This window comes from Fragaria vesca, linkage group LG3 (assembly GCF_000184155.1).
Source record: "Fragaria vesca subsp. vesca linkage group LG3, FraVesHawaii_1.0, whole genome shotgun sequence".
Classification (NCBI taxonomy): Eukaryota; Viridiplantae; Streptophyta; class Magnoliopsida; order Rosales; family Rosaceae; genus Fragaria; species Fragaria vesca.
Genome location: NC_020493.1, coordinates 15,490,550 through 15,501,507, shown reverse-complemented (window position 1 = coordinate 15,501,507; position 10,958 = coordinate 15,490,550). Strand labels below are relative to the sequence as shown.

General features: G+C 36.8%; 1 protein-coding gene across 1 annotated transcript; it reads left to right on the top strand.

Annotated features, from left to right (window-relative positions):
* The first annotated feature begins 6,374 nt into the window (after positions 1-6,374).
* Positions 6,375-10,656, top strand: LOC101292196 (putative BPI/LBP family protein At1g04970-like). Its single transcript, XM_004294362.1, has 6 exons — positions 6,375-7,105; positions 8,254-8,393; positions 8,594-8,945; positions 9,186-9,431; positions 9,553-9,678; positions 10,128-10,656. Exons 1-6 carry the CDS (start codon positions 6,695-6,697, stop codon positions 10,296-10,298), a joined length of 1,446 nt encoding a protein of 481 aa, XP_004294410.1. The 5' UTR covers positions 6,375-6,694; the 3' UTR covers positions 10,299-10,656.
* Positions 10,657-10,958: the final 302 nt, after the last annotated feature.

The following is a 10,958-nucleotide window of genomic DNA, read 5'->3' as shown; positions in this document are numbered from 1 at the left end:
TAAGTGGGAGATTGTGAATTCGACACACGCTGATGTAATTTACCTGATAAAAAAAATATATTATTTTTGTTACTGAGCACCTTCTCCTTTTGTTCCTTTTCATTTTCATTACTAATGTGTTTGGGTTAATTTATTGATTTATAAAATTCAATAATACAATATAAAACATAAAATTTCTATTATAGGAAAAATGTTTGTTCAATTTATAATAAACCATACATGAGGTCACATTTTAGTTATTTGTCTCAAGCCTTCAATATGGATGGGACGTTGGTGGACTCGGCGTAACTCGTTAAATTGTCGTTATCGGAGACGATGATGGCGCTCTTAATTCAAGCTTTTGGATTAGGCCTGTAATCTCAGCCCTGGGCCGAGATTACATGAATTATTGACAGCTCCGAACTTTTATATGTTTCCATTTTTCACTATAGTTATTACATTTAAAAACCGACTTATCTCCCATACACGCCGTTACGAGTTCCATTAAAAGGTACAATTAAACTTCGATAAATTAGTAACCTCGATTAATTAATAAATTTCTCCGGTCCCCGACTCGGGACAAATGTATATTACTAGGTTTCTCGCTAAATGCATAAGATAATAATTTTTTATTTATTTCAAAAGTAATTTTGTATGACTCCCAATAGGTCCCAGCGAATATAAAAATTAAGTTATAATAATATCTGGATTTTCACAATATTCTCAAGAAACTTCCGATATTTACACTTTAGTCTCGTGGCCCACATCCCAAATTGGGTTTGAAACAAAAAGCTCCGCAAATTCCTATTCAAGGACAAACCTTGGTTGTGTAGAGAAGATGCATGGGCCTCAACCACTACGTTTATAGCTTTAACCATATATACCTTTTCTTATGAATCCAAAACAACAATCTATTGCACCATTCTTAAATTTAAAACCTTTCAAACCTTAATTCCAACTGAAATCATTACAAAATTCATCTTCCTTAATTTTAACTTTTCGCCACAACATTCTTAGTCTAATTGAATACCATAGTTGAAGAATAACCAAGAGTTCCTGAGTCGTCCAAGAAAGTCGGATGCTTAGGGTTTTGGGGTTTCTACATTCTCTTGTCCTTGGGTGTCGGGAGGCGGTCAACGGTCTAACTGCGTGCGGAGTTGAGGCGGCGCTGGGAGATTCCAATGGCTATGGATGGCCGACGGTGCTCACTTTTCTAGGTGCACAGAGCAAATGCAAGGCCTGGGCTTAAGTCCTTGGGTCTCAGCTTGTGCCATAGATGGCTTCTTGGGTTTGCCGGGTGGGTCTGTTGGACTGAGTGATGGGCTTTGTTGATACGGTGGATTAGCAGCTTGCTAGTCCCTTGTACTTATGTGTGTAAATGGTGATGAGCGGTGCAAGCATCCTTAACTCTGAAAGCCTGTCAATAAGAATACAAAGTGGTGTCAAGAGAAGAGACCGCGCAACCGCGGTCTTCTACGCTCTAATGCTTAAGTCAGTCAATGTATTGATGTTGACAGAATAATGGTAAGTAAGTAGTAAATGCATAGCAAATGAAGAAAGAGGGAGTTACCATTTATAAGCTAAAGGTGTATGAGACCTTTTCTCTTCTTCGATGTGGGATTGATGCCACCATTTCTGTCTTTGTCGGGTGGTATTGGTGGTGCGCGTACGGGCGTCTCCTTACACCAATTGTCAAGCGGTTAACGACATGTTGTAGCTGTTGCTGCTGTCTTGCCTCCAACAGTTCTAATTCGGGCGAGTCTGGCGGTTATGCATAGCCTAAGCACTGTCAAAGTGTGCCAGTTAGGCATATATGCCTACAGGCTCCGTTTGCATTTAGTTCTGCAATTTTAATTTTGTGTTTTATCTAGTTAATATGACTTGGGTATTTGCGACCCCTAGACTTGCTTAGGCTAAGTGTCACCAAAGCTAACCACGCTATCTGGGCCTATTTTTTCTTGGGTAGTGTGGATTAGATTTTGGTAAGGGCATCATATTCTCTAAAAGGTTAAACTATCTCATGTACTTGACTTCTTTTGTAAGCCCCACATGGGCTGGTTGTTATGTAGTTCTATTGAATTAATCAAATGGTTGACACCCAGCTTGAAAAAAAAATTGATATGTTTAATTCCTTATAAAATAAAATAAAAAACTTAAACATCTAGGCCAAGTACCGTTTGGTATAGTGGCATAAATCTCTCCTTGTAAATGAGAGGTCGTGAGTTCGACTCATAGTATTGTAACACATTAATTGTGTATTTGATAAAAAAAAATTTTAAAAAAAACTTAAAAATCTGGTATGCTAATATGCATGCCATATCTTTCTTAATTTATATATAAACCTTCTTGACGACAATCTAACCATCGCAAAACGTTAGTAGCGGTCGGTGGCGTCGCATTGATACTTGCAACGGCATTTTTAAGTCGAAATTTTTTGAGAGGGCAATAGGTTGCCGTCACTAGTAATTTTTCAATAGGCAATTTTCGTTGACTAGACATCACCATTGGTCTTTAGCGACGACAACTTCACTTTTCACGACGACACTACGTTATGGTTGATTCATGTATATAAATTTTTGTTGGCATAGCTGAGTAGCCAACGGTAGCTGAAAGACCCTCATTGTATACGTAGGAATCGATCGAGTCACAATTTTAATAAGTGTCTCTCTACCACCCTTCGATAACAAATTAATACTTAACTGAAATTTTAATTTCAGTTGTGACTTTCGTTTATAAGGAGAATTGGTTGTCATTCAAAAAAACATTTTTGTCATTATCTGGAGAATTTGCTTTCGTTCAAAAAAAGGATAATCGACTTCATATAATAGATGAATTTTATTCTTATTATTTTGGTCGAATAAAGATAACATGACTGGTCATTTTTTCCAGTTTTGACATTTCAAACTAAGGGCATCTAATTTACCCATGTATAACAATGCAAGCTATGAGCATCAAAGTTGTGCATGCATGGTCCGTTAGGTTGAATAATCCATGAACAGTTTCTACACTTATCTCGGCCTTGGTCGTATATGTCTCCCCAGTGTTGAATAACCTGGCGTTGATCATTTACCCAATCAAATTGACACTTAAAATATGTCGGGAAGAGAATACTAGTTCGAAAAGAAAAATTGAAGGACGCATGAAGGGCGAGGCGATGGGTACCCAAATCATCGTTCAAGGACCAACAATGAGCTAAGAGAACCATGTCTCCACCCAACTCATTAGCAATTGTAACATGAACTTTTCTTAATGGCAAACTAGCTGTACACAGAGTTAGGAACAAGAAAAGCAACGATACAAGTAAATTGACGTGAATGTAAGACACCATGACTGTGTTTGAGAGAATACTTTTCTTCATATAAAGGTTCGCTATTTATAGTGCTTCACATTTAATGTATTTGCAAACGTGGAATTATAGATATGATTCGCTGAATCATATGATGTGTTAAATTTGCTGAAAAATTTATTTTATTCAATTACTAAAACAGGGGGTGGTTTTTTTGTGTAGAGAATTTAATTAATATATATTCATGTCCCATTATACTTTATTCCCAATTGATTTGTCAATATATATTACATTTTTATCTTGTATTTAATTTTATTTCCATATGAGTATTTTTTTGTTGTTGTTGTATATGTCATATGTGTGAACTTGAAAGGCTTTTGCTGGAAATATTATTAATTCATATATTTTTTTTAAATATTTTTAAGGAGATTCTTTATATTTGGCTTTGTTTTTAGTGATTGTAGAGAGCGCGTTTGAATATTTTACTTTGTAACAGTTTGATTTCATACAATGCATTGATCTAACATAGAGGTGCGCTATATTTATAGCTGTGCACTCACATTCAATATATTTGCAAAACTGGAATTTGAACGAGGTTCACTGAATCCATATGGTTGATGCACTTATTAGGTGGATTTTGTAGGAAATTCAATCTAGGTTATGTTTATTATTCATTCACTTTAATTAGTATTTATTTTTTGAAAGGTTAATTAGTATTAAGTTTGACTAGAATTTAATATGTACATGTCCCTTCAAACTTTGTGTCGGGGGTTAAGACTATTCAAGAGTTATGCAGCATTAATCTGCATGTGGTATTTACCAGTCGTGAGGCTCAACGGTTTTTTAAAATCGAAAGAACTGTCTTATTGGCTGTAGAGAATTGAGCCTTGGATGTTAGGCTTGAGGCTATTTGGGTCCGTATTTGGGATCCAGGTGTGTTTATGGCCTAACATCTTGAATTAATAAGTTTGTGGGCCTTGAGTCCTATTGTAGATTATTTACTCAGGGCCGGCTCTGTGTGCTCGGAGGCCCTAGACGAAATTTTTTGAGAGGTCCCATAATTAATAACCAAATAAAATAAAAACATTGGTAGGTATACCAACTCTATTTACCAATACCATGTACCAACCAACTTAAGATTGGTAGGCAAAATCTTGTACCAATACCAACCGTCAAAGTTGGTATACCAACTTAGTTGGTACGGTTGGTACGGTTGGTAGTGGGCCTCTACCAAGTTTAGATTGAGACCCAACAAACTGAAAGGCCCAACTCATTTGAATCCTTTTTTTGGGCCTCTACCAAGCTTTTATCAACTATCAAACTATTCAAACACATTCAAAGTTTCACACATCATATAATTCCAAATGCAACAAGCCAACAATGTCCAAAGTCTTATATAGAAAAATGAGAAAATTAAACAACACGTCTGCAAACACAAGCATTCTTGCTGCCTCAAAGCCTTGGACAAAAGCATTCTTGCAAACACAACAACAAAATAAAATATATATACACATGAATTTTGATTATATAACAACACAACAACACAGCAATTATTTAGTCTTTAAAGACACTTTCACTCTTTCAGTATGATACTCTCAAAATATATAAATGGCATGTTTCACATCAATAATCAGTAGCATATGATGTAGGTCAAATCAAGTGTCTATTTACCTACATCACCAACAACATAAACCCAATGTACATGGCAGCTCAATGTCCAATTGCGAAACTATTCACAGTGCCCAACAAATTAAAGGTCCTGTTGTCCCTTGTAAATAACTTCACATTGCAATTTAACTACTAAACATGGAGGTGCAGGTTAAGAGGTAAAAACGATATAAGGTCTATTCACAGGCAACAACAATGTTTTGATAATTAAAAAACTACACAAAACAAGAGGACTCATCCTAAATAACCAGGAGGACTCATCTTTCTTTCTCTTATGCTCTTCAGTCCACTGAATTTCAAATCACATTGAGCTCTGTTTCCTACTTCCACCCTGTTTTTTTAGTTGCATAGATCACATTAATACTTGCTTTCAAGAAATTAAAGAACCAGACATCCATATTGAGTGTCACTTTGATATCATGATTATGCAATCCTGGGGAAATTGAATTTTTATGACGGAATTATTAAGTCGTTTTCTGATATCAATCAAATATAGTACCTTAACCAATAACCATATCAAACACAAAGAGAGAACAAAATCAACACATAATACGAAAAGAGAAGTAAATGACAGTAAAATGGAGAACAAAATTTAACTTTTGAAAAAAAATAGAGATTAGGAAGTTGATACATATGGAGATTCAAGGCTTGGCGAAAGGCTTCTCAAACGGAGCCGAGTCGAGGTGTTGCCGAGTCGACGGCGAGAGAGGCGAGGTGCTGCCCCGTTGAATCAGTCGAGGTGCTGCGAAGTGGAGGCGCTACCGAAGTCGAGGTGCTGCCGAGTGGAGGCGCTGCCGAGTCGAGGTGCTGCAAAGTGGAGGCGCTGCCGAGTCAAGTCAGTCGATGGCGAGAGAGGCTGAAGTGAAGTGATTCAAGTGAATGAGGGAATAAGTCTGTACTCTCTAAGGATTAGCCGATTAGGTCAATGGTTAGATCAATGATGGAGATTTATCTCCACAAATCTACGGCTAGTATTAGTAGTTTTAATTTTATTTTATTTTTTAATAAAACTCGGTTGGTACATGGTGTACTGTATTTTGAGAAAACTTGTACCACGTACCGACCGACTCTAAGAACTTGGTACGGTACTACTGTACTGAACACTCGGTTACCAACTGTTTGGTATACCAATTTATTTAGTACGGTTGGTACATGGTTAGTTGGTTTCGCCAGGATCTAAATTGCCAGCCCTAAATTTTAGAGGTGATTTTGTGACACCGTGCACAGATAGAAGGCCAGTAACGAAGAAAATGCCAAACCTCAACAAATTGAACGTCTGACACAGAGCTCTTTCCATTTCATCTATACGAAAAAAAAAAAAAAAAAAAAAAAAAACTCACTCCATTTCCATTCCCACATGTTGCTTTCGCAGCTTCCCTGGTTCATCACGAAACAAATTATAGATTACCTGACTCAGTTTCTTCAAAAACCCAAGATAAGAGGGTACTGCTCAAGTTCCCTTGTCCTATCCTTAAATTTTGTTACTCTGTGTCAGTGTCTCCTGTGCGTTCTGGGTTTCTTTAATCCTGAGTTCCAATGATTCAATCCATTTCTAATATCATGGTGCTTGTCACAGTAGCACAATTTAGTTATTTTCTGACATGAGCTCCTTAACAAAAAGTTCACAGTCTTATCACTTTTCTGATTCCATCAAAAGCCCAAATTTGATTACCTTGTTCCACATCGTTTATGGGTGTTTGCTGAAATTGTGCTTCCCAATGGTTCAATCCAATACCGTAGTATAATTTAGCTATTTCTGAGATGGGTTCCTTCAGAAAGTTCATGGCTTTTACTACTATGTTCACAGTTTTGTTACTTTATCTGATTCCTACAAAGGCCCAAGAAGAAGGATTCATATCTGCAGTTATATCGAGTAAAGGCCTCGACTTTACCAAGGACTTGCTGATAGAAGAGGCAATCTCCTCTATAATTCCACTTGAATTGCCTCAAATTGAAAAGTCTGTGAAAATCCCACTTATTGGTCAAGTTGATGTTGCCCTGTCCAATATCACAATATATAGTGTTGATATTGCCTCTTCATATGTGGAGACCGGTGACTCCGGCATTGCTTTGGTTGCTTCAGGAGCCACTGCAAATTTGAGTATGCATTGGCAGTACTCTTACACCACTTGGTTATTTGAAGTTACGGATAATGGGGCCGCCTCTATTCAGGTATGAGGAGACACTCCAGGAGGACTTTGTTAACTATGGTTTTGCTTTGATTGCATTGTGTTATGAAAATGTAGAGCACAGTATTCTCGAAAAATTTATTGCTTGTCATAAGTTTGTAGTTCAGTCCAGTTGGCTTGATATAGAATATAAACAACTTTTAGAGGCAAATCAATATCCCTTGAGTTGAGTTGTGCATTTCTTGGTTAATTTGTAGTTTAGTTCTGTAGGATTGAAATAGAGTTTGTGCAACTCATAGTTATGGATCACCTCATAACCCCCTTGAGTTGAGTTGTGCATGTCTTACTTATTTGTATTTCAGTATTTCAGTTCCATAGGCTAGAGATAGATTTTGTGCAGTTCAAAGTCACGAATAGATAACCCCTTGAGTTGACTTGTGAGGAGTGGCTGGGCTGGAGTTTGTGCAATTTTGTTGATTTATATCATTAATGGCTGTGGATTGTGTTTTGAATTAGAATCAAAGAATTTCCAAATGGGAAAGTAAAAGATTGGTCATTTTATTTTGTGGTTCTTCTGGTTAATATGATTTAAAAATCAGTGGCTTTCACAGAATTGTTAGGCGGAAAGTATGTTTATAGTTAAGTATCAGAAATCATATGGTATGGGAGATGGTTATGTTGTCAAATGCTGACATATGCTACAGTTTGTGAATGTCATTTAAAGTGAAGCATAAGATATTTCCACTGAACTTGGAGTTATGAAAGAAAGTAATGTGTTAATTGAATTAAGATGCAATTTAAGAATACCAAATGAGAATATGAGACGCATTCACCTCAATAGATACAGATAAATATGACTTTAAATCCTGAACCAGTATCTGGCATGCTATTGTACTTGAAAAGATAACCGGTTCTTCGCAAATTAAATAGGTACCAGATAAACACTTAAAATTCTGAACCAGTATATGGCATGCTATTGTACTTGTAGCATGCTATTGTACTTGTAAAGATAACGGTTCTTCGCAAATTCAATAGATATGATAAGGACTCAAATCCTGAACCAGTATCTGACATGCTATTGTGCCTGTAAAGATAACCGTTTCTTTTCTTCACTAATTAATCTGAATCTTCTTTTTCCCCCTCCATTTATTGAGTTAAACATATAACAAAGTGGTGTTGCTTCTGCAAAAGGTTGAAGGTATGGAAGTTGGTGTTACCTTAGCTTTGAAGGACCAACAAGGAAGTCTTAAGCTGTCTGTTTTGGATTGTGGATGCTATGTGAAGGATATTTCCATCAAGTTAGACGGTGGAGCATCTTGGCTTTACCAAGGGTATGCAATCCTCTTAATAGAGTTTGCTTGACTGAGTTTATGTGCTTCTTTGTTTCTGTTAAAAGTTCTTACAACCCCCTTCCCTCTTCCCCCTTTTGGTAGTGGAATCTTCCTCTATATCAACCGAGACCATGTAAGTATCCAGTCTAATATCTTCTTCTCAAAGTCTTTGATCCCTCATCCCTCTTACCTTCTTTCAGGTTAGTGGATGCTTTTGGTGGGCAAATAGTTTCTGCAGTTGAAGAAAATATTGCCAAAAAAGTCGATGAGGGAATAATGAAGCTTGACTCGTCACTACAATCGCTTCCAAAGCAAATCGAGCTGGATGACATTGCTTCTTTGAATGTCACGTTGGTGGACAATCCTGTGCTTAGTAATTCTTCCATTGAATTTCAGATCAATGGTCTATTCACAACTCCTATTGATGATTCGACATCCAGCTTAGACCATAAAGGTTCATTAAATCCTCTTCCGCGCAGTGCTCCAGCTAGGATGGTTGAGATATCATTACATGAAGATGTCTTTAACTCGGTGTCCTTAGTCTATTTCAATGTAAGTTTCATTTTTTATGTTTTTTCCCATAAAATACTGAAAATGGTCGTTTATGTGATCAGTTATCTCCATTCTTTGTATACTGCTTGCTCTCACATTATCTAAGTTACCAGGCTTCAAGATACCCATTAAAAATTGCCTCAGTACTAACTGGCTCAGCCTTGCCTGATTGGCACTTCTATAGCATATAATTCAATTTGCAAAGAGAAGCTGAAATCTTTTTCTCATTTATGTGTTCAGGCAAACTATATGAACTGGATTATTAACAAAATACCAGATCAATCCCTGTTGAACACCGCTGAATGGAGATACATTGTTCCCCAACTGTACAAACAGTATCCAAACAAGGATATGGATCTTAATGTTACTGTATCTTCTCAACCAATCATTACAGTTGTGAACAACGGCATTGACATCATTGTTTACTCTGATGTGACAATTGATGTCATAGATGATGAAGTAATACCAGTTGCCTGCATATCAATGGTACGCTCCATTAAATGCCTGTGTACTCGGATTAATTTCATGCACTCCCTTTAAAATCAGCACTTGCTCCTTTCTTCCTTGTTGTTCATTATGTTTTTCCACTCGCTTTTTGTTAATGCAGCACATTCATGCTTCATGTACTCCAGAGATCCTGAGGAGTAAACTATCTGGTATTGTTAAATTGAATGATTTTACCGCATCTTTGAAATGGAGCAAAATTGGTACCGTACACATGCATCTTGTTCAGGTACTTCCTTGTACATATTATTAATTTAAGCCTGTAATGCACTCTCTGCCACCTAATAAACATCAGAGTATTGTTATTGTGGTTTGGTCAACAGAGCAGGCCTTTTGTTTATGCGGGAGTTGAATTTTACCACATAGTACAAGCTTGATTGTTAGTGACCAGCATCTGTTAGAGCTCTATAAAACTTTATCAAATTCCTGTGCCAAACAGATTCAATATTGCATTGTAAATGTTGAACATCTTTTTACGGCATCTATATAAGTTGAGTTTAAGTACTGACATCTATAGAAGTTGAGTTTAAGTACTGACTTGGTATCTACAAATTTTTTTGTCAAATTTGCTAGTCTTTAGCTTCCTCGATCAGGTAGCCTGGAATACTTGAGGGAGTTTCTGTTTTCCTCTTATTGTGCTCCATTTGATATTAACTTCATCAAGAATATATACTGCAGGCAGTGTTGTCAACGGTCCTCAGAACTGTTGTCGTGCCTTATGTGAATTTATGGCTCTGGAAAGGACTACCTTTACCACTTCCGCATGGATTTACCCTTCATAATTCTGAAACCTTCTCCACCAATTCAAGGCTTACAGTATACAGTGATGTTGCGTTTCTAGAACAATAACTGACACATCGTCAGCAGGAAGCTCGGTCAAACCAGAGAGCTATACACCATACACAAAATTAGTATTAGTGCTTATTTTCTGTGGAGAGGTTAGTTTATAGCGTATGTAAGTCACTGAAAAGCAAGTTACGAGGCAAGGTTAGTCAAGCACGTTTGCTTTTCTTGTAAATGCAGTTCTTTTTTAGGATTCTGGTGTAAAGATTTTGAACTAGCTAGACTGGTTATGGGTTCAATTTTGACTGGCATTAGGGGGTTAGATGTTTAATTGGAGTCAGTATATGCATTTGAAGTGCAAATTATCATGTAAAAGGGTTTAAATGTAATGTACTCAAATAGTCAAATAGTTATGATTAGAGTGAAATGTAAGACTGCAAGGTGTATAAAGGTACAAAAAGCCATAAAGGTATACAGTTAAAGAGAATATTCGAAAGCCATGCAAGACTGCAAGGGTTAAAATGTTATACATAAGTTGAAAAGAGTCGCATTAAATAAAGGAGACCGAAGAAGGTTTCAACTTTCCAAGTTATCGTGTATAACACCATAGTTTCTTGTTATGTCTGTTCATAATACACACCATAGTTTCTTGTTATGTCTGTTCATGACAGCGAAGGGTATATAATGGTCGCTCTAGCCTTAAGCTAGCACAATTTTCTAGTATTT